The following is a 24,031-nucleotide window of genomic DNA, read 5'->3' on the forward strand; positions in this document are numbered from 1 at the left end:
TGACTCCCCTTTTGAATATAGTCACAAGTACAGAATCCCTGAGATTCCCTGGCATGCACTCCTCTTCCTCAGTGAGGGATATGAGGTTGTGTAGCCATGCCAGGAGTGGGATTTGAGCAGGAATTCCATTTGCAGCGGAGATTTTGTTATTTTACAGTTGTCGAATGGCTTTTTTCAGCTTCGCTCTGGATGGGCATAGTGCCCAGGCTAAGCCGGATGGGATGTTGAGGAATAGAGCTGAGGCTGTTCAAATCCCAGACAGAGTCTCAGTTGAGGAGTTCTTCAAAATGGTCTCTCCAGCGAGTACTGACCACCTCCCTGCCATTGGTGAGCACTCCTCCATTGTTGCCTTTCAGCGGGATGGACCATAGATCATCTTGACAGACCGAAGAAACCACGCAGGTCACTGGTGTTAATGAGTTATTGGATCCCCCAGCTTTTCTAACCACCATTTGCTCTTTACGTAGGGGGCTTTAGGCTGTATCACTGCTTACAGCTGCCTGTAGGGCTGTTGCTTTTCTCTTGAGTTGTGATGAGTTTTGCAGTCAGTAAAACCTTTGCACTTGGGTTTGATGAGGTCTTGCACCTGAAGAAAGGCAATCCAACAGCAGCATCCAGTCCCAAGCTGACTTGCCCAACATCAATGCTCTGATCACTCAAAACCAGCTTTGCTGGGAGAGACATGTCATTTGTGTGCCTTACACCAGAGTCCTGAAGCAACTGCTCTACTCAGAAGCTGGTCACAGCAGGAGACTCCCAGGCGGACAGCAGAAACGCTTTAGGGATGTCCTCAAAGCATCCCTGAAGAGGTCAAACATCCCCGCTGACTAATGGCAGACCCTGTCTTGTGACCAACCAAAATGGAGAAGGTTCACTCGGGAAGGCATGAACACATTGAGAGACTTCATTGGGAATTATCTTGTTTTTATAATGATTAAAAGGCACCAATCTCTCATAATGGATTGGGTAAACAGCTATGCAAAGGTATAGAAAGCTTGAAGATATCTGCAGCAGTGCTGTGTGTTCTGTGTTCTGCTCACAGGCCAAAGTGAAACTGAGACAGGATCATATGACACACTTCCATTCAAGTGATGCCATACTGCTATCCCTTAAAGGCATGTTACAACAACCCCCCTCTTTTGTTTTTGTAAAAATACATTCCCCTCTTCCAAAGAAGTATAACTGTTTACAATACATGTCCATGTTTACTTACCATTACATAAGTGTATAGGACTGGTGAATCTTTAAGTTTCTAAAGCATAGAGGTAATCTCCAGGCATGCCCAGATCTCATAATGGTAACATTGTCTGGAGGATTCTTTAATTGTTCACAGTGATCTGTGGGATTATTAGTCTTGGATGTTGTGTCCAGTTGCATTTGGGATCTAGTCCTTGATGAAATAGGACTGCAAGGCGGTTGAGGAGCTGGAAGTGGATCTGATTTGTCCTCAGTTACATCTCACCGCTGCACCTTTGTGTGCAATGAATTGACAGGACCTTGGTTCTGAACAAATCCTTGTCACCTGGGCTGGCTGCCAGATTCCTTCTGTGGAATCCTGGATATAAACTTGTTGCCGCAAATGTAAACTTGGCAATACTGTACCCATATTTTTATCATGTATGTTGGTCATCTTCTCTTGTAGTTTTATAAGTTCCTCTTTAGTTTCTGAGAGTGTAGAATGGGTAAGAGTAGAAAAGTTGGTACCCACTGGTCTGCCGAACATGAATCACAGAATTACATTATTGTTATGGTGTAAAAGGAGGCAATTTGGTCCATCCTGTCTGCACTGGCTCTCTGAGCATTTTAACTTCATGCCAATCTCCTCCCTTTCCCCCGTAACCCTGCACATTGTTTTTATTCAAATAATAATCCAATGCCGTCGTGAATGCCTCCATTGAACCTGCCTCCAGCACACTTCCTGGCACTGCATTCTAAACCCTAACTACTTGCTGTGTGAAAAAGATTTTTCTCACCTCGCTTTTGCTTCTTTTGCCAAACACTTTAAATCTGTGTTCTCTGGTTCTCGCTCCATTTACGAGTGGGAACAGTTTCTCCCTATCTACTCTGTCCAGCCCCCTCATGATCTTGAAAAGTTCTATCACGTCTCCTCTTACCTTTCTCCTCTCATAGGAAAAAAAAACAACTTCTCCAATATTTCCTCATAACTGAAGTGTCTCATTCCTGCAACCATTTTAGTAAACTCTGCCAATGATGAAATAGTTCCACTTAAAGGTGTTGCTCTCAGATGTAACATTGAAATGTGTAGACCTTGTATAACCTGGCTACAACTGAGAATTAGGGAATTCACCATGTAAAAAATTCATCAGCTAGATCACCAGGTCTGAAGTAATGAGTAGGAGTAGTAATGTGATTGATATTACACTTCTCAAGCATATCCTGAAATGGCTTACCAATTAATTGCAGACCATTATCCATAATGATATCCCTAGGCACACCAAATAAACTGAAAATAGCATGAAGAGTGTGTGTGACAATTGTGCTTGATCTCTTGTGCAATTGTCGAATAATGGGTTACATGGTAAAGTAGTCGATGATGATAATGAAGTCAGTGTCATGGGCATGAAAGAGGTTGGATGCGATTTTGGACCTAGGATGGGTAGGAACTTCATGTGGAATCAATGGTTCTTTGTGCTGTATTGGTATACACTCTAGACATGCCTCATACTTCTTGATAATGACTTTCAATATCATTGTTCATACATTGCCAATAGACTGTTCCTCTTGTGAGTCTTCTTATCCAATCTATGCCCATGTGAGAGTAATGAAGTTGTTGAAGAATATCAAATTGTAAATATCCCAGTATGACTTGCCTGCCTTTAAAATTGACTCTTGGGGTGATGCCTATCTCATCCCGGTAAGGCTGAAATGGTCTCATGTGTTTGTGGACACATTGAATTAAATCAGGCCATCCTTCAATTATGGTTTCCACAGTTTCTGCAGGAACCTTTCATTGTATCTTCTTGTAGCTGCTGACATTTGCATTAGATAAAATGTACCAGATCAATAGATGGACTTGCATTCTCCTGGCAAGAGTAATATTGCAGCTCCCTTGAAACTGCCAATTTTGACAAAACATTCTGGATATTTTGATGTTAGATCATGAACTGATGCAATAGGATTGGTTCTGAGGTTGATCTTCCATGTGAGGTCTGACTGATTCCATGGATTGTCACTAGTTCGAGTCATGGCATGCCAATAGATGTATGATCACTGGGCCTTTATTCTCCACATTGTAGGACATCTTTGACAATCAGGGGGATTGACTGTACTTGTACTCCAGGACTATGGATCCTGCACATGGAATTAATGAACCTCTGTACGCTAAAAGTTTCGTTGTAGTAGCTTTCGCCATGGCCTTCCATATCTGTGGAGAATCCTCAGAGGTAGTGTGTTGGCATTTGCCCCTGTGTCAATATTGGCCAATAATGAGTATTTATCAACTTTCTTAGGGAGATAATTTGAATCTTGGCAATCGCTTCGACAGTGTGAAGGTATAGATGTTTTTCATGAGACTGACAGTGTGAAACCTGTGTTTACCGTTCCTTGTCTCATTTCACACATCATTATTTTATGATTTGTCAATCAGCTCACATATATGTTTCTGATGGGATACCGGATGGTTATTTTTATTGCTTGAAGGTACCCATAGTGTACAGGCTGCTTGGATCAGTGCACGGCTCTCTGTAGTTGCATCAGCCTTTGCTCTAGGCACCACCACTGCCAGTGGCCCTTTCTGCCATGTGCTTTGCAGGATAGATGGAAGGCTGGGCATTTCTTTGGTGGATGCAGAAGACCACATCTTCCACATTTCTGCAAGGTTTGGGTGTTCAACTGAGTTCGTCAATAATTTGGGTTGTTCTTAAGCTTTGTCGACCTGTGAGGATCGCTTCGTACTTATATCCATTCTTGAGTAACTCTTCAATGCTATATGTTTTGGGCTTGTCTAACAGATCTTTCTTGAGTGCTTCTGTGGGAATGGATGAGATCACCAGTTCAACATTTCTGTCTGCTACCTCTGCATTCGAAAAATCACAGTGTGTACCATTTCTCAGCACCTGCTAATGAAGTGATCTATGGATTCTGTAGGCTGTTGTCAAAATGGCATGAATTCTAGTCAATTAATAGGGAAGATTAATTTGATTCTGGAATGGTCGTTCATACCTTTTGTAGATCCTTAAGTTCTTCTGCTGTTAAGCCTGATGTGTTTATTCTGTGTAGATCTTCGTTCCTAATTGTTAGGTTATTTTTATGGGTTGCTTGTCCAGTTCAGACACACCTGAATCAAGAAACCAAAGCTTTGCGTGCTGTTTAAATATTTTGAATTTGGACAGCAGGTGAGCAGCATCCCAATTCAGACTGGGGAATTTTGTGGACATTTTGACTATATCCCTTTGACCTTCCTGCTTGTCTTGTTCAGATTATTGTTCAGTAACTTCCAAAGCCACCTGTTATAATCACAACCACCTCTGCCCCGATTTTTATGATGACTTGGCTTGTTTTTTTTTGTTTGGCTCTCCCTCGCTCACCATCAATCTGGCTCACACCCTGGTCAGTCATATTTCCCACCTGAGCTAACCCGGTGCTGATCTTCTCAACATGCTGTCTCACTCACTGAACTGACAGGCTATGTACTGCAATCTCACCAGAGGGAACCGTCTGCTCATCAGCTCTTTTCTTGAGCACAATCCTGGCCCAGTGTGTTCAAAGCTTTTCCGTGCAGTCACCACACTGCGATTTCAACGCTCTACGATGCTGTGAACTTGTTGCGGTATGATGAGAATGTCAAGGGACGTCTCATGCCATATCGCATGATCTAAGGCTGTTCACCATGTCGTACCTATATTTAATTTTGCTGCCACAATTTTTGACTACTGCTAAACACCATGTCACCTTTTTATAATGATATAAAGACAGCAATCAGTCATAAGGAATTGTGTAAACATGTTATGAGTTCACTTATTTAGACTAGGCACATGAGAACATACATACATGGATAAAAAGCTTGAAGATATCAGCAGCTTAACTGTATATGCTGTGTTCTGCTCACAGGCCAAAGTGAAACTGAAACTGGATCACATGACACACTTCCCTTCTGCTGATGTCATGCAGCTATCCCTTAAAGGCACATTAGAACAGGAATGTGCAGAGGAGAAGTCATGGCATCAGTGGGAGTGCACCAGCCTTCAAACAACCTATCTACCCAACCCTTCAAACACCATCTACCCCAAATGTGGCAGAGTCTGCAGATTGCATAATGGACTTACCAGCCATCTCAGAACCCATCGAACTAGAGTGGAAGCAAGTCATCCTCGATCCCGAGAGACTACCTAAGAAAAGAAAGAGGAGATCTGCTTTAAAGTATCGCACAAATATAATATCTTCCTCCAGTAGTCTTCATGCTGAAAATGTAATCATCGTTTAATTTTCCAAACTGGGATTTTAGTGATCTTTGTTTTTATTATAAACAAAGATTTTCCATATTTTAGAATCCAGCCTATTAGAGTTCCTTTCACATTCGAAACACTTTATACAGCAGCAATTTTTTTAATTCTGTTTTCTCAAATTCATTGTATCTTCTCCTCACTGTGATCATTTGATGATAGATTGCCTTTGCTGGTTTTCATTAGTTTCCTCATCATTCCTCCATAATCTGGTTGAGCTGAGTTTTCCAGACTGGTGCAGGATGTATCTCATCAGTCTATTGTTGTGTCATATATGTTTATGTAGATGCACCATTACAATGCCACATGTCTTCACAAATATCTGAGCCAATAACTCATTGTGCAACCTGATTTTTCATCATAATGCTGATGATAACTTAACTTAAGACTCACCTGTGATCTGCATCTGTCTACTGTTTTCAATTCTGGGCAGTATTGCCACCTTGTGTTGTACTTTCTGTCATTTCTTTCCAGGTATTAACAGCATATAAAGTCAGTTTCAGTTTCCTCTACTTCTAAATGAGTTCCTTTATATCATCCACATTCATTTCAACAGCAAATCCCTTCTAACCTTTAACTGACAGGGAGATGGTATCTATAAACATAATCATCATCTCCTGAAACGAGGTTGGATTTTTCCTGTCCGATAGTTGATGGTCCCTCTACACATGAACATCTTGACTTTTTCTTTATTCTTTCAGAGGATTAGGGTGTTGCTGGAAATTGCCCTTGAACTGAGTGACTTGCTCAAGAGCCAACCACGTTGTTGTGGGCCTGGAGTCACATGTAGGCCAGACCAGGTAAGGACAGCAGATTTTCTTCCCTAAAGAACATCAGTGAACCGGATGGGTTTTTAAGACAATCAATGATAGTTTCACAGTCACCATTACTGAGGTAAGCTTTCAATTCCAGATTTATTAATCGAATTTAAAAACTACCCGTTGCAATGGTGAGATTGGAACCCATGTTTCCTGATCACTAGCTTGGGCCTCTGGATTACTAATGCAGTTGACAATACCACCACAACATTGTCTCCCCCCAAAATGAAGATGTCATGGTGAAATCTCTCACAGCCAAACATCATTTTCTGAATTTGTATACTTTTAAAATGTACCTATGAGTGTGGGTTTGGTAACTCTGGGTGGAATTTAATACTCCCTCTGCCCCCAGCAGCAAGTTTGGAGGTGGGAGGGGCATTTACCTGGATGGGAGGATGTGGTTAGGCACTCTGCCACCTTCCCATGTCAACCCAAATCTGGGACAAGAAGGCTCATAAACAGCTTTCCCCCACCCCAACCCCTATACACCGGGCACTAACTGAAGCCTTTATGTGGGCAATTAATCCCTACTTAGGGGCCTCAACCCAATATCACTGTTATTCAACCAACAGCAGGTGGGGGATTCGCCACACGGGAAGCCCAAAATGCAGGAGGTGTCCCTCATTCAAAGGCACTCAGTGCCTGCTCGAGGGACCCAGCATCGGGAAGGGGTGGGGGATTGGGGGTGGGTGGCTGATGAGAGCCAACCCCCCCGCTATTCTTTCCTCTGACGCTTCACCATCCCCCGGCCAACCACTCACTCCTCCCAACCTCAATCCTCACCACCATCCCCCCTCACTCACCCTCAGGGATCCCAGGCCTCTGGTGGATGCATTGCTGGCAGCTCCTGGACAGCTTCCAGTTTCTGAACGGCCAGCATCTCTCATGAGGGCAGGATTTCCAACCTTGGTCTTCCATCCCGGGGAACTCCCTCTGCTGATCAGTTAAGTGTCTGACAGGCACTTAATATGGCCAACCTTCTCCGACAGAGGCGATGTGGGACTCTCACTGACAATGCAGCCTGGATTAAATTCCATCCAGTGAGCCTGGATTTATTATCTATAATTCTGGACTTGTTACCTACAGTACGCATTCAACTTGGTTGAGACCTGGTTCAAATTATCTTTACCTAAGAGATCTCTATATCTTCCTCCCCTTATGTACATGTTTCAGATTTCCTACATTTATCTGGATGTTTACTGACCTCTCTGATTACTTTCATTCAACAAACGTGTCATCATCCAAGCTCAATACAAATATAATAATGAAATACTATCAAATAAGCTAAAGAATCTGTAACATGTAGAAGTTAAATAGCATTAGCTATGAAGAAAGTCAAAGAGATACATGGCCACCAATATCTAGAGCAGATGAAATAATGAAATATACCATGGAAGAACATTGAAAGATGAGACAACATTCAACTTAAACACACAGTGAGGGCATTGAATGAAGGCAGTTTGGAAAATAAGCAAACAGGAAAGGATCAAAAGAGCTGGAACGCTATAGGGGACTGATTCAATGTGAGTCTATAACTACCTTAGGAAAAATATTAAGCATTAAGAATAAATTATGTGATTTGAAAAACAGTACCAATGACAAAGGTTATGACATTTCTGGTCTGACCGACTTCTGGCTAAATAAGGAAACACTTAGGAATTGTCCTTAAAGCATCCTTAAAGAGGTCAAACATCCCCGGTGACACCTGGGAGTCCCTGGCCTGTGGCCGATCAAAATGGAGAAGGTCCATTCAGGAAAGCGCCAAACACATCCAGAGACTTCATCAGGGACACATAGAGGCAAATTTGAGGCATTGGAGAAAGTGCACAAACTTCCCAACAACTTGTAGACCCGTCCCTGCCAGCACTATTTGTGGCAGAGTCTGCAGATCATGTGTTGGGCTAATCAGCCAGCTCAAAGCCCATTGAGCCACTGTGGCAGCAAGTCATCCTCGAACCTGAGGGACTGCCTAAGAAGGAGAAACACAGCGTGGATGATCATTTCAAAGGGTGTAGGTTAATACCCAAGCATAGAAAGATAGGCCAGGAAGAGGTGTTCCTCATCATGTGAACAAAGATATGAAACAAAGGGAAATAACTAAATGTTGATTTAATGTTGATAAGTTAGAGGTTGTCAATGATTAAATTAATAGGCCTTTTGTTTTTAGGATCTGTTTCTGCTTCTGTTTCTGCTTAGTTGTCTCGGCATCTGAATTCTACCAATACTTAGATTGTTACCACTAGTTAAATCAGGCAATGCCTGTTGATTGGTTGTCCTGATAATGAAAAACATATAGATGGGAATAATCTAAAGATGAGTCTTGAAGGTTTCCAGTGATGGAGCTGTGACTTTCCTTTGGCAGCTTGTTCCATTGTGGGATTGTCCTTCGTAAGAAAGATTGTCGAGGCACTGTCCTAGAAACAAATGGTTTTTGTAGTTTGTGTGGGTGGCTTCCTTGTGTTTTGTCATTGGTTGGGATTTTCCGTGCCCAATCGGGTTGGGTGTGTGTTCGTGGCAAGATCAGAAAATCTCACAAGAAGGGCAGTTTCCTGGCAACCTAAATCCAGGAAGTGATCGTCCCTTCCCCCTTTCATGACCCCAAAATCACCCCAGGCCATTTCAAATTGAAATCCCACATCAGCATGATTTTAGAACAGCGTGTTTCACGACTGCTTATAAAAGGCGTGCACCTGGTGACCTGGACTTCCAGGAGAACTCGGAGGTGAGTGGACATAACTTAGCACAGCGTTCGTGCAGATCCCAATGCAAGGAAGCGGCTCCATGAATTCATGGCGGGGGGTGGGGGGCGGGGGGGGGGGGGGGGGGGGTGGGGGGGGGGGGGGGGGGTGTGGGGGGGGGGGGGGGGGTGCGGGGGGTGGTGGAGTGGGGTCACGGGCAACCCTCCACAGTAGCTTTTTTGTGTCTGGTGCTGGGAGCTGGGCAATAGTGCCGGAGGGAAGGGAACCCCAGGGTTAGGGCAATGGTGCATGAGGGGGTTGTGGCAGCACAGACTAAAGGTTTCACACTAGTGCATGCTGGGAGTGGGGGCAGGGGGGGGAAGAAAATGTCCGGGCAAATGGTAGAAAAACATGTCAAAGCTCAGCACTTTCTGCAGTTGAGACCTCCTAGTTTAAGCTCAATTGACAAGCTTAGAGTTAGGCCAGTCAAACAATGGTGCCCACTCAAGCAGCGCTAATTCCTGAGATTGCCAATGATTGTCCCTCTACTGTTAGCCCCTCACATGCGCACTTCAAACTCGAATAAGTGCTATGGTGCTGCAAAACCATCGGACAACTGGGCAAATTTGGAGATTCCCTTGCAAAAGGTGGCCATGGAACACCGACAGAGGGGTCGCTCCTAATCCCTTGTATTATGTTTAAATTGACATTGAAAAGACACGCTCTTGGTCCAGGCAAACTGTGAAGCCTTGGAGTGCAGGTTAGGCCAATGCCTATTTCTGAGAGAGAGTTCAGGATACAGTGGAGTGGTCAAAGCCGTCACCTCCCAGTCACATGATGTGGGGCGGTGGTAGGTGAGGTTTTAGTCAACCACCACGAGCACCAAACATTGGCTATCTGTGGGGTGACCAAAGCTCTTCAGCATGCGTAAAGGGGCCTTGAGAGGCTCCACAGGCATTGACTTGATCAAGAGTGGTCCTTAGGAGGCAATTGTTGCCCATGTGTCTCTCTTCTTTCTCTGTGATATTGCAGTGAGGAGACTACCAGGAAGATGGAGCCTGATGATCTCGCTTTCTGCCTCATTGTTTATAAACAGGAGAGAAGACAGAGAAGAAAGTGACAGAGGCGCCTGGCTCACCAAAGGGAGGAGCATAAGCCTCAAGACCAAGGGGGGCAGGACCTCCTCCGCATGCAGAGAATGAAACTCAGAGAGTCACCGTTCGTAGGCGCATCACTAGACGCAGGGCCTATAGAGGGCTCAGATGAGTGAGAACCAGTGTGGCCGACAACTGCACATGTCAAGGGAACTGGTCACTCATATATGCCACCTTCTGCAGGAATTGACTCCACGGGGACTCAGAGGACATCCACTGCCAGTGACAGTGAAGATGACTACTATGTTCAATTTCTACAGCACTAGCTCCTGCCAGGACCCCACCGGGGATCTGTGCAGGATCTCACAAGCCTCTGCCCACAAACGTATCAAGGAGGCCATGGACACCCTTTTTGGCAAGGCACACACCTTTGTCAACTTCAACAGAGATCAGGTGAGCCAGGAAGCAAGAGCTCTGGGATTTGCTGAGATTTCTGGATTCCCAGAGGTGTCGTGCATCATAATGGCTTGCTGCGTGCTGCACAACCTGATGATGGAAAGAGAGGAGGGCCTGGATGATGAGCAGATGCAAGAGCTGCTTATCTCCTCCGATGAGGAGGAAGTCAATGGGTTTGAGGGTGATGAGGTCCTGGAAGGCAAGCGGGCAGGTGATGAGGGCATTGCACTAGCCAGACGAGGCAGGCCTGGTCACAAAGCACTCTTTGCCACAAGATTCCAGGAGGATGATGATGAGATGCAGTGAGGACACAGCTAAGATCTTCACATTGCATCTGGAAACGTCTGACGCCTGTGTGGCTGAGGGCAGTGCACATATGCTCTATGAAGAGGGTCATATCATGGAGACGCTGCTGAAGTACAGCAGCTACATGGACTTTAACAGCACTTGATTTTTTGGCAAGCTTCATCACCTGTTCCTTTCAGCACCACACCTTCACCTGTCAGGAATGGTGACGAGGTGGTAGGGTATAGCCCCGCCTCTAAGCTGCTGAGAGCACACAGAGAACATCATGGGACCCTCTGACGCTTGGGTACGAGATTCTTGCAGCAAACACAAGCCACAGCGAGATGCAGGCATCACTGATCTGGAGAGTGACAATGAAGCTGGACAATCACTCTGCTCAGGAAGTTACACTCTGCACAGGGGAGAGGCCCTGGCCTGTGACACTTGCCTTAATTTTGGGGAGGAACAAAGGTTTCACATCTGATTGACACAAACACTGCTCATCATAACAAGCAGACATAGACAAGGAGACATTCTTGGGAGTGTATTTATAATGGTCAATGTTATGTACAAGTTATTAACACACATGCTCATGCAGTGCCACTACATCTTCTTGACCTTTCTAACCCTGCCGCTATATCTTGGTGCATCTTCGACATCCATAGCAGAGGCAGAGGCAGCCTGCTGATGGCTACACCCTGTCTGTGATGACCTTGGTGGGCACCTTCTGGAGTGCCAAGGCTTGGAGGGCCCCGGCCTGCTTTCAGGGTCCTGCTGTGTGGCAGTGGCACCCTCCTTGGCCGGTGGGGCTGGAGCTGCTGCGGCCACAGGAACAGGGTATTCGGCTGGGCTGGACCCTCCCAGAGTCACCTGAGCAGATGACCCTGGGATCTGCATCTGCCGATCCACCTCACTGTGGGCGCCTGAGGGCCCCTGGCTGACTCCTTGAGAGGAAGGGGCAGCTGGAATGAGCTCAAGATGCCCAGTGCCCCTCTCGCATTGACACTGATGGATGCTTGCAAGTGCCTCACAACTGGAGTGCAGCTCCTGTAGCAGTGCAGGACCAATGTCCTGGAACAAGGTCTCCACGGCGGCCATCACCCTATCAGTGTTGGTCTTGGTGCATTGGCATACAGGTGCTATTACCTCAGCCTGAAGATGGATGGAGTCCTCCATTATGCCTTACAATCTGAGGAGTGCAGCAGATATCCCTTCCTGATGTTCCCGAGCTTGCCTTTGCAGCTCCAGGAACCGAGGTATGACTGAGTCCAGAGGCTCATCATCTGACTCAGAAGATTTCTGGCCTCCAGACATTTTCCGAGCACCAATATCCTGGAATGTTCCTGCCTCCGACTGCCGTGGATCGGACAGTATGCTGTGCTCACCAGACTGTGACCCCGAGGCTATTTTAGAATTAGGTCCCACCGAGGTGTGTATCTCTGCGCTGGTGGAGAGTGTGGGCGAGCGCTGTGACGGGACTTAAATGTCGGTGTCTGCGTATTCCTCTTCCGTGGTGTCCTCAGGGCTGGAGTCGGGGGCCTGGTTCGTGGACCCCTCAGCTGCTTCGACAGAGTGCCTGTGAAACAAGGAGAGATAATAAGTGCACGGCAGTGGCCTGTGAAACAGGACACATCACTCACTGCATGGTTGTCTGATGGATCCTCATTTGGTTGAATGCTGCCGACTTCACCATCAGCACCAGAACGGTCCAGATCCTCACTGGCCAGCTGGAAGACTCTGTTTTCAAAGCCTGTCAAGACCTTGATTTTAGGCATTCCTCCACTGGTCTTTGACCTCCCCCTCTTGCTGTGTGATAGCTTGCCCTGCATAAAGATGGGTTTAGAGAGTGTAAGCAGGATGTCTGCCAGGCCAGATTAGAAGAATGCCTGGCATGTGCGGGTGGTGAGTGGTGCCATTGATGGGATGAGGACATGATCTGCAGGGCAGATGAAAGTGTATGTGCGAGAGTGAATGGTGATGTCCCTTGAATCGGCAGTGGGTGAGGGTCCCTGTGGATGTGTGATGGGTTTGTGAGTTTGTGAGTTGAGATTGATGAGAAGAGTGACTTACCCTAGTGGAATGGAGGAGAGCATTCATCCTCTTTCAGAACTGGGATGCTGTCCTTTTTCAGAGGGTGTTGGCGCCGGAACCTCCTATTCGGATTGGTGACCTTGCTTGTTGGCCTTCACCCAGAGTGAGTGTAGAGACATTGTGACAGGCCTCTGCTGCATCCTGCAGGCGCTCAAGGGAGCCATTACTAAATTTGGGGGCAGCATGTTTCCTCCCTTTGGCAGCCATGACTTTCCAGAGCTTCCAATCCCTTAGAGGGTGCTAGCTCTGCGCAGGGGCACCCTTTAAATATGGCGGCTGGATTACTGGAACTCTGAGGTCACTGCGGGGTGGGTGAATCCGAGTCTGCACCACCAGCGATCCAACGTGAAACCTGTGCCTCTGATTTTTTTTAAACAACGTTCCGCATGATACAGGGTGAAAGTCGGACATTGCCGTTGGCAGGTCAAATGCCAATTTCCCTGCCCGATATTGGACTTTACCAATTTCAGGGAAAATCCCAGCCATTGTCAGAGGGCAGTAATTCCCACCAGTCCATCCCATATTTTACAGAACACGGTCAGTCTATGTTTCTCCCTCCTTTGCTGCCGCGATTCCCATTCCAAATCTTTGATCCAGGATGTGACTCTGGTGTATTTCCCACATGGATTCATGCAGAATCGGGCAGCATGTCTTAGGATTGCTTAATTATATCTCCCACCATAAGGATCCTGCACACAACTTGCATTCTCCAGGATTAGATAAACAAATGATTGGTAAGTTATAACTCTGATATTTTTGTTGCAATACCAAAGACTCCTCCCCAGAAATCCAAGAACTCCTTTTGCTTTATCTGTTGTTAGAAGTCACCCAGTTGGAATGAAGATGAGATGCCTTGAACAAGGCAAATAGAGTCCTCAGGCATATTTGAGTGTGGATATGACTGTCATAGGAAGATCCAACTTACCAAGAAGTAACAGAAACAGGCCAGTTAGCCCAAATAGTATATTCCTGTGTTCATACTCCACATCAACTTCCTACCATTCTAGTTATCTCTTTGCACTCTTTTCCCATTTCTATCTATTCCTGCTCTCTTGTGGATGTATCATGTCTCTCATTGAATGCGTCAATGCTATCTGCTTCTAAAAACTCCATGTGACACCAAAATCCTATATTCAGTGCATTGAAGGATGAACGTTCAATGGTGGTTTTGAGAATCTGAGCAATAGGGAAGCAAAACTCAATGAACGTAAGTTGTAAATTTGGAGTGAATTGAACGAGTTGGACTTTACGCAGGTGGGAGCAGGCGAGGCTCATGAGGAAGCTGAGGTGATAACAAACGTGAATGAAGGTTTTAGCGGCAGTGGGAATGAGACATGGCAAAGGTGGGCATTTTTTTTTACATTCATTCATGATAAGTAATGTCGCTGGCAAGGGCAGATTTATCACCCTTCCCTATTCAACTGAGTAGCTTGCTAGGCCATTTCAGATGCAACCACAGAGCAATGGGCCTGATGTCACATGTAAGCCAGACCAGGTAAGGACAAATTTTCTTCCCTGAAGGACATTAGTGAACTGGGTGTGTTTTTAAACAACAATCCAACAGTTTCATGGTCACTATTACTGGTTCAAGCTTTTTATTTCTGATTCATTTAATTAATAGCATTTAAATTCCCTAGCTGCTATGGAGAGGTTTGAACAGATTTCTTCTTAAACCAGCTCTCTGGATTACTAATCCAAGCACGGTGCCAGACTATTTATAGGGTGATTGAGAAAATAAGTGTTTGTGATTGATAGAATATGCAATTTAAAGTTTAGGTAACTGTCAAGCATAACATGAAATGAACAGCTGTAAGAAGGGGTAGTGCTGTAGATTTGTTTGAAGGGGCCGGTACAGGGTGACTCATTCAGCAGTGAGTTTAATTCACCCAGGAAAAAACAGTCAAATTTGGAAATGACTGGTACAGGTCCGAACTGGCCTTGTACCCTTACAATACACAATTGCAACTCCAGTACACCAGTATTGGATTTTGAATAGGTGGACAAACCTCACAGGGTGCTTAAGGATAAACACTGGGTGATGAAAAGAACCAAGCAATATTATTGCACTTCAAGGCTATAAATAGACAACCTTAGATGAACGGAAAAATCTACGACCAAATTAGCAATTGCTTCACGGTAAGGATACTAGACAGCCGGTCCCTGCCACAATTATTGTTGCAGTTGAGTTTGTCATTAACCAAATAAATAGCAGCAAAGCTGGAGATGCTATTTGACACTAATTGTATACATAATTACTTTACTAATTTGATAGCACAAAGCTGATTAAGTCTATCATCTTGACCAGTTTGTGCCTGAAGGATCTATTTAATACAAATCATAAGTAATAGATTGACTGAGTCTGGCTGTTGTCTGGAGTTGTTAACCAGTTTTATATCTGTACGTACTGTGTCTGATCTAAAATGATTAATACCTGTACCATAAATTGAACATAATAAATCACGGAAAACACTATTTCTCTGATTTTTAAACTTAACGGAGGTCCAAACTTATCTTTTGTTTGTGAGGTGGGACCCACAGAGGATGGTTTGACTTTGCTTTTCCCCTTGCGTAACTAAGGGAACAATTCAACACAGTATTTTAAAGGTACAAAATCAATTTTTTCCTTCTTCTCTGCGTATTAATTTGGCATAAAGAAAGATGCATATAATTATTTGGAAAAGCAAAACTGAAGAATTCCAACAGTCAAGTACAGGTCAAAAAGATAAATCTGTGACTCTCCACATTTAAAAAAAAAAATATGGCAGTAATTAAAATGGTCACAATTCTACACCAACAAGCACTGCAGCTTGAAAAGAGGCAATAATTCTGACAAAACTGATTTATTTTTCTCTTTATTCATTCACGGGGTGTGGGCATGTTTAGTGCTCTTTTGTAATTGCACTTGTGAAAGAGGTGGTAAGCCACCTTCTCGAAGCACTGCAGTTGATGTGGTGCAGGTACAGCCATAGTGCCTCTGGGGAGGGAGTTCCAGGATTTTGACCTCAGTGACGAGACAGTGGTCTATTTCTAAGTCAGTATGGCGTGTGACTTGGAGGAAAGCCTGCAGGTGGCGCTGTTCCCATGCCTCTGCCATCTTTGTCTTTCCAGCTGGCAGAGCCAAGTGTACCCTTCAGATCATTTGTGTCATCGGCCCCAGAGGCTGAGCCTTCAATTTTAAAGCCCACTTTAGGGCCTTTTCCACCATCGCTGGCATTCAACCAGCAGCGCACAGGTCGGTTTCCACGTGGACAGCCTGACTGAGGAACCCGTCATTGGGAAAGGGGTCCGCTAAGAACCACCCCACTGTCCTTACCTCTGAGTCTCCTCTCCCATGAACCTCACCCTGCGATCGCCATCCTGCCCTCACTCGCCTGTGTCCTGCATGGTTCCCTCGCTGACGCTGGGCCTCTGGTGGGTACATTGCTGGCAGCTACCACTGCTGCCCCTGTGGCACTGCCTGCAATTAAGAGCTCCCAGCCCCCAGTTGGGATTTACAACCATGAGGTCCTTGAGCTCAGGAAAGGCCGATTCAGTGCTGAACTGGCACTTAAAATAATGGAACTTCCCCAAAGGAGGCAAGGCAGGGTTCTCACTGGGTCAGACCCCAACACTTGGATTTAATTCACCGTGTGTGTGTGTGTGTGTGTGTGTGTGCGCGGAGGGGCGGGGGGGTGCGGTTGGGGGGTAGATGTTTATCTGTGTCTGTGGGTGTAATTGTGAGTGTTTTCGGGATTGTAAGTGCGTGGCTGTGAGTGAGAGATTGTGTGAGTGTGAGATTGTGGGCTGCATTTTAAGGGAGAGCAGTCAGCTTTCAACCACCACCCCCCCCCCCCACCCCACCCCCCCACCGCTGATGTAAAGTTGGCTGGAAATGGGCTTGTTCCGCGCCGAGCCACCCCACAGCCATAATACACTGGGGGATGGGCGAAATGAGTGGAGAGTGGGCATCCACCCCTCACTTGGGAGGACGCAGGATTTGCCGGCCAATCGTTCCCAGCACCACCAGAGGGCAGTAGATGGCACAGCCAGGATTGCGGGAAGGAAGTCGAAGAGGAGCATTGCCGCCCCGAGAGTGTCAGTCCCGGGGTATTAGGGCAGGGGTAGATTCCCCAGCCCAGCAAGAGGGGAGAGGGGTTGGGAGCCATCTTCTGTCAGGCAGTCGGTGTGGAAGAAAGGGTGGTGGGGGGACATCTTGATGGGGCGTGTCCCTCATGCATACAGGACACCTCCCCAAATGAGGTGTCCCACTTTCTTCCTGCCTTTGCTAACGTTGACCTTTAAAAATGGCTTAGTAACTCCTGTCTGACTGCCCACTCCCGTCTGACTGCCCGCTCCTGTCTGACTGCCCACTCCTGTCTGACTGCCCACTCCCGTCTGACTGCCCACTCCTGTCTGACTGCCCGCTCCTGTCTGACTGTCCACTCCTGTCTGACTGCCCACTCCTGTCTGACTGCCCACTCCTGTCTGACTGCCCGCTCCTGTCTGACTGCGCGCTCCTGTCTGACTGCGCGCTCCTGTCTGACTGCGCGCTCCTGTCTGACTGCGCGCTCCTGTCTGACTGCCCACTCCCGTCTGACTGCCCACTCCCGTCTGACTGCCCGCTCCTGTCTGACTGCCCGCTCCTGTCTGACTGCCCGATCCTGTCTGACTGCCCGCTCCTGTCTGACTGCCCGCTCCTGTCTGACTGCCTGCTCCTGTCTGACTGCCCACTCCTGTCTGACTGCCCACTCCTGTCTGACTGCCCACTCCTGTCTGACTGCCCGCTCCTGTCTGACTGCCCACTCCTGTCTGACTGCCCACTCCTGTCTGACTGCGCGCTCCTGTCTGACTGCCCGCTCCTGTCTGACTGCCCACTCCTGTCTGACTGCCCACTCCTGTCTGACTGCCCACTCCTGTCTGACTGCGCGCTCCTGTCTGACTGCCCACTCCTGTCTGACTGCCCACTCCTGTCTGACTGCCCACTCCTGTCTGACTGCCCACTCCTGTCTGACTGCCCACTCCTGTCTGACTGCGCGCTCCTGTCTGACTGTCCACTCCTGTTATACCGCCCACTCCTGTCTGACTGCCCGCTCCTGTCTGACTGCCCGCTCCTGTTATACTGCCCACTCCTGTCTGACTGCCCGCTCCTGTCTGACTGCCCGCTCCTGTCTGACTGTCCACTCCTGTCTGACTGCCCGCTCCTGTCTGACTGCCCACTCCTGTCTGACTGCCCACTCCTGTCTGACTGCCCGCTCCTGTCTGACTGCCCGCTCCTGTCTGACTGTCCACTCCTGTCTGACTGCCCGGTCCTGTCTGACTGTCCGCTCCTGTCTGACTGTCCACTCCTGTCTGACTGCCCGCTCCTGTCTGACTGCCCACTCCTGTCTGACTGCCCACTCCTGTCTGACTGCCCGCTCCTGTCTGACTGCCCGCTCCTGTCTGACTGTCCACTCCTGTCTGACTGCCCGCTCCTGTCTGACTGCCCACTCCTGTCTGACTGCCCACTCCTGTCTGACTGCCCGCTCCTGTCTGACTGCCCGCTCCTGTCTGACTGTCCACTCCTGTCTGACTGCCCGGTCCTGTCTGACTGTCCGCTCCTGTCTGACTGTCCACTCCTGTCTGACTGCCCGCTCCTGTCTGACTGCCCACTCCTGTCTGACTGCCCGCTCCTGTCTGACTGCCCGATCCTGTCTGACTGCCCGCTCCTGTCTGACTGCCCGCTCCTGTCTGACTGCCCGATCCTGTCTGACTGCCCACTCCTGTCTGACTGCCCACTCCTGTTATACTGCCCACTCCTGTCTGACTGCCCGCTCCTGTCTGACTGTCCACTCCTGTCTGACTGCGCGCTCCTGTCTGACTGCCCACTCCTGTCTGACTGTCCACTCCTGTCTGACTGCCCACTCCTGTCTGACTGCCCACTCCTGTCTGACTGCCCACTCCTGTCTGACTGCCCGCTCCTGTCTGACTGCCCGCTCCTGTCTGACTGCCCGCTCCTGTCTGACTGCCCACTCCTGTCTGACTGCCCGCTCCTGTCTGACTGCCCGCTCCTGTCTGACTGCCCACTCCTGTCTGACTGCCCGCTCCTGTCTGACTGCCCACTCCTGTCTGACTGCCCACTCCTGTCTGACTGCCTGCTCCTGTCTGACTGCCCACTCCTGTCTGACTGCCCACTCCTGTCTGACTGCCCACTCCTGTCTGACTGCCCGGTCCTGTCTGACTGCCCGCTCCTGTCTGACTGCCCGCTCTTGCCTGATTGCCCACTCCTGTCTGACTGCCCGCTCCTGTTATACTGCCCGCTCCTGTCTGACTGCCCACTCTTGCCTGATTGCCCACTCCTGTCTGACTGTCCGCTCCTGTCTGACTGCCCACTCTTGCCTGATTGCCCGCTCCTGTCTGACTGCCCACTCCTGTCTGACTGCCCACTCCTGTCTGACTGCCCGCTCCTGTCTGACTGCCCGCTCCTGTCTGACTGCCTGCTCCTGTCTGACTGCCCGCTCCTGTCTGACTGCCCGCTCCTGTCTGACTGCCCACTCCTGTCTGACTGCCCGGTCCTGTCTGACTGCCCACTCCTCTGACTGCCCACTCCTGTCTGACTGCCCGCTCCTGTCTGACTGCCCGCTCCTGTCTGACTGCCCGCTCCTGTCTGACTGCCCACTCTTGTCTGACTGCCCGCTCCTCTAATTGCCTGCTCCTGTCTGACTGCCCACTCTTGTCTGACTGCCCACTCCTCTGACTGCCCACTCCTGTCTGGATTACTGGGATAACAACTAGAATCAGTTTACTGAACTTAGTTAGGAACTGGAAGGTTAATTGTGAATATTGACAAGATCACAGCAAATGAGATCATCTTCCTCCAATGTAAAGGCTAATTGAACGTTATAAAGCTAATTACCTCAACTATTGGCCTAAGTAGATTCTTTTTGTTGCCCTCATCCAGTGTCGCTCCAAGCAGTGTAGGTTCAGGATGTGGTTAAAATAGTTCAGAAGGAAAGTTGCTGTGAAGATTAAGCACAAGTGATGTGACTCTATCAATGTTTTACTATATTATAATCTTTAGAATTATTGATCTAAATGGAGTTGGTGTATTTGGTGACTGCTTTGGTGCCTTCGGAGACGGCATGTTTGGCCAGTTCCCCTGGCAGCGTGAGACTTCCGGCGCTCTGGATCTCCCTGGCCGGGATAGTGTGGCGCTTGTTGTAGTGAATGAAGAGCAAAGCCTCGGAGGCGATGCGCTCGAAAATATCAACAATGAAGAAATTCATAACACTCATGCCCTTGGACAAGGTCCTGGTGGAAGGGCGGACATGGGTCAGCCCACTGTACACGTAAGTGGAATAGCTCTGCTTGTGAGACTTCCTCCGCTTCTTGGGCAGCTTCTTGGTGACTTTAGTCAGCGACTGTTTCGCTGCCTTGAGGGACACACCACCCTTAGCCACAGCCACCACTTCCGGCATCCCAAACCTATTAGCCATTAGACCTTGACCATGAATCATTTCTCTTGTGACAGGATGACCCGAGTGAAGCAGAGGCCATTCATAAAAAATGAATCATTTAATGTTTTGCTGAGTGTCTGCGTTCTGTACAGTTGCTGCTGATGTAGTTGACAGCTTCAAGTCTCTGCTGAATAAAACACTGCCATGTCTGCAAAGTCCCTGGCCCCTTCGCTGGAATTATTCGCACAGAATCACAGAATGGATATTTACTACAGCAGATGCAGTCCCCCATGCTTGATAGGAGGAATGAAACATGAATTTTTAAAACTAACAGACGTGTTTGCAATCATATTAAAATAAAACTTCAAACAAAACCCTAGGCCTGAAAAGAAATATTGTTCAATTTAACTGTGGATTAGTGTGAATGTAGTGCTGCTGATCAAGAGCTTGCATCCACTGTGCATTCTGGTGCTTGACATTGACCTGGCTATGTTTACTCCATTTGATATTTAATTGGGCAATGAACAAAAACATGAGATGTTGCAGACTATCCAGGCTAAACAATAAAAAAATAGTCAAACTTGATGAAAAATATGTGCTTTTAAATCCCCTTCCAAATGCTATTGCTATTTACAAATGGTTGGGATGGAGACTTAATTAAACCCTTTACTAACCATGGGGGAGGATTCACTGGCATTTAATCCAGGCATAGGGCTTCTCATCCGCTGACTGGACCGCCAGCAAGAGTTCTGTGTTACCACCTTTGGAGAAGTCCCATGAAAAAAAATGCCAATCAGGCACTCAAGTAGATAGCAGTGGACCTTCCCCAGGATCAAGGACCCTGGGGGCAGAAATCTTGTCCCCTGTGAGTTGCCAGCCAATCAGTGCAAGGATCAATGCTCGGGTCCTAGCTGTTCATAATCCATTCTAATGATTTAGATGTCGAATGTGATATTTCCAAGTTTGCTGTTGACGCAAAACTTGGTGGAAATGTGAATTGTTTTGGAGGATGCAAAGAGGCTTCAAGGAGGTTTAGACAGATTGAGTGAGTGGGCAAGAGCATTTCTGATGGAATATGCTGTAGAAAAGTTTAAAGTTATCCACTTTGGGAGGGAAAGCAGAAAGGGAGAGTATTTCTTAAATGGGGAGAGATTGGGAAATACTGATGTCCAAAGGGGCCTGGGTGTTCTTGTTCATACATCACTGAAAGCTAACATGCAGGTGCAACAAGCAATCAGGAAGGCAAATTATATGTTAGCCTTGAGTACAGGCATAAGGGAGTCTTGCTGAAGTTGTATAGGGTCTTGGTGAGACCACTTCTGGAGTAATTTATGCAGTTTTGGTCTCCTTACCTAAGAAAAGATTTACTGGCCATAGCGGGAATGCAGCAAAGGTTCACCAGACTAATCCCTGCGATGGCAGCGTTGTCCTAAGAGGAAAGACTGGGCCTGTATTCCCTAGAGTTTAGAAGAATGAGAGGTGATCTCATTGAAGTGTACAAAATTCTTACAGGGCTTGACTGGGTAGATGCAGGAAGGATGTTTCCCATGGCTGGCGAGTCTAGAACCAGGGGAAACAGTTTCAGAATAGGATAGGTCATTTAGGACCGAGATGAGGAGGAATTTCTTCGGTTGGGGGTGGTAAATCTTTGGATTTCTTGACCCCAGAGGGCTGTGGAGGCTTAGGCATTGAGTATGTTCAAGACAGAGATTGATAGATTTCCGGATACCAATGACATCAAGGGATATGGAGATAGTATGGGAAGATGGTGTTGAGGTATAAGATCAGCTATGATCTAGTTAAATGGCAGAGCAGGCTTGAAGGGCTGAATGGCCTACTCATCCTCCAATGTTCTCATGTTCCTATCAGGCAATGAACATTTCTAACAAGGGAGAATCCAAACATCTCCCATTGACATTCAATAGCATTACCATCACTGAATTCCCCACTATCAACATCCTGGGGGTTACCATTGACCAGAAACTGAACAGGACCAGCCATATAAACACTATGGCTACAAGAGCAGGTCAGAGGCTAGGAATTCTGCAGAAAGTAACTGATCTCTTGACTCCCCAGAATCTGTCCACCATCTACAAAGCACAAGTCAGGAGAGTGATGGAATACTTTCCACTTACCAGGATGAGTGTAGCTCCAACAACACTCAAAAAAGCTTGACACCATTCAGGACAAAGCAGCCCGCTTCATTGGGATCCCATCCACCGCCTTCAATATTCACTCCATCCACCACCGACACACAGTAGCAGCAGTGTGTACCATCTACAAGATGTGCTGCAGAACTCACCGAGGCTCCTTTGACAGCACCTTCCAAACCTGTAGCCTCTATCATCTAGAAGGCCAAGGGCAGCAGATGCATGGGAACACCACCAACTGGACCCTTCAAGTCACTCACTATCCTGACTTGGAAATATGACACTGTTCCTTCTCTGTTGCTGGGTTAGAATCCTGGAACTCCCTCCCTAACAACACAGTGGGTGTATTTACACCACATGTGCTGCAGCAGTTCAAGAAGGGCAGCTCACCTTCGCCAATCTCAAGAGCAGTTAGGGATGGGCAATAAATGCTGGCTTAGCTAGTGATGCCCATGTTCCGTGAAAGAATAGAAAAAAAATGTGGGGGCGGGGGGGCGTTGGTGAAGGTGCTGACTGGAGTCAAGTTAGCCTGACTTGGCAAAGAATATGGAGGTAGCCACAGGGGTTGCCATGTGTCAAGATGGGATAGTTAAAAGACTTGCCTTGGTGCTATGGGACTTTGTCCCAGTTAATAGAAACAGAAAGGCCTTCTAACCCTCATTCTTCACATCCCCTGGTCCCACACATACTCCCCATGCCCTATCCACATCACCTTATAGCCTCCCATGATACTCTTTCCCATTCAGCCCCAATGGTCCTTCATGCCCCATGCCAAGCTATGGCACTTCCACAACAAAAACAGAAAATGCTGGAAAAACTCAGCAGGTCTAACAGCATCTGTGGAGAGAAAAAAAAAACCCCAGAGTTAACGTCTTGAGTCCTGGTAGTGGAGAGACAGTTTGCGTGGAAGGCAGTTTGAGTGCACGTGGTGACTCACGGGAGAGGAATGTCGGAAGGAGAGTTCAAAACCCTGGAGGTGAACCTTTGTGGAAGGCGGCTGAGATAAAGCATTGGGCTGGGGGGAGATTCCAAAGTGAGTTCTTAGAGAGTAGAGATTGGAATACCTCATGTGAAAGATGGAGTTCAGTGAGACTGGTTGCCTCATGATGTGACAAGCTTCTGGTGAGGTGGGGGGTGGTGGGGTAGCTGTTGAGAGATTCATAGCATCTGTTTGGAGTGGCATCTGTCACTTGGTTTCAGAATGTGGTGTGTCTGACCACAGGTTAACAATTAGTTTACATGGACGGTGTACTCACTGTGAACATTAGAGTATAAGGTAGTTTTTGTAACTTGTTTTACGCTTACAAATCTGTATATATCTGTAAAGGGACAGTTGTGGGTGAAGGAGTATTGTAATATATTGACTCTTTTCTTGTTAAATAAATATTGATTCTTTTGTTAAAAGTTTATCAGCTGACTCCGGTGGCTCTGTTCAGTAGCCACTCTCCATGTATCTAAACAAAAACAAAGTTAGGAACTATCAAGCTGTGTTCTGCCCTGAGATCAGGCTTGTCCAGTTGTAACATCAGCTGGGATCCTAACAAATAGGACACCGACATATAACTCAAAAATGACTCCTTTTTAA

General features: G+C 47.3%; 1 protein-coding gene across 1 annotated transcript; it reads right to left on the minus strand.

Moving 5' to 3' along the window:
• Positions 1-12,272: 12,272 nt before the first annotated feature.
• On the minus strand, positions 12,273-20,356 carry LOC121276088 (repetin-like). The gene is made up of 5 exons (XM_041184025.1): positions 19,991-20,356; positions 18,832-18,954; positions 18,076-18,630; positions 15,290-15,456; positions 12,273-12,369 (listed from the first exon to the last, which is right to left on the minus strand). Exons 1-5 carry the CDS (start codon positions 20,354-20,356, stop codon positions 12,273-12,275), a joined length of 1,308 nt encoding a protein of 435 aa, XP_041039959.1.
• Between the last annotated feature and the right edge of the window lie 3,675 nt (positions 20,357-24,031).

Source organism: Carcharodon carcharias, chromosome 3 (assembly GCF_017639515.1).
Source record: "Carcharodon carcharias isolate sCarCar2 chromosome 3, sCarCar2.pri, whole genome shotgun sequence".
NCBI classification, from domain to species: Eukaryota; Metazoa; Chordata; class Chondrichthyes; order Lamniformes; family Lamnidae; genus Carcharodon; species Carcharodon carcharias.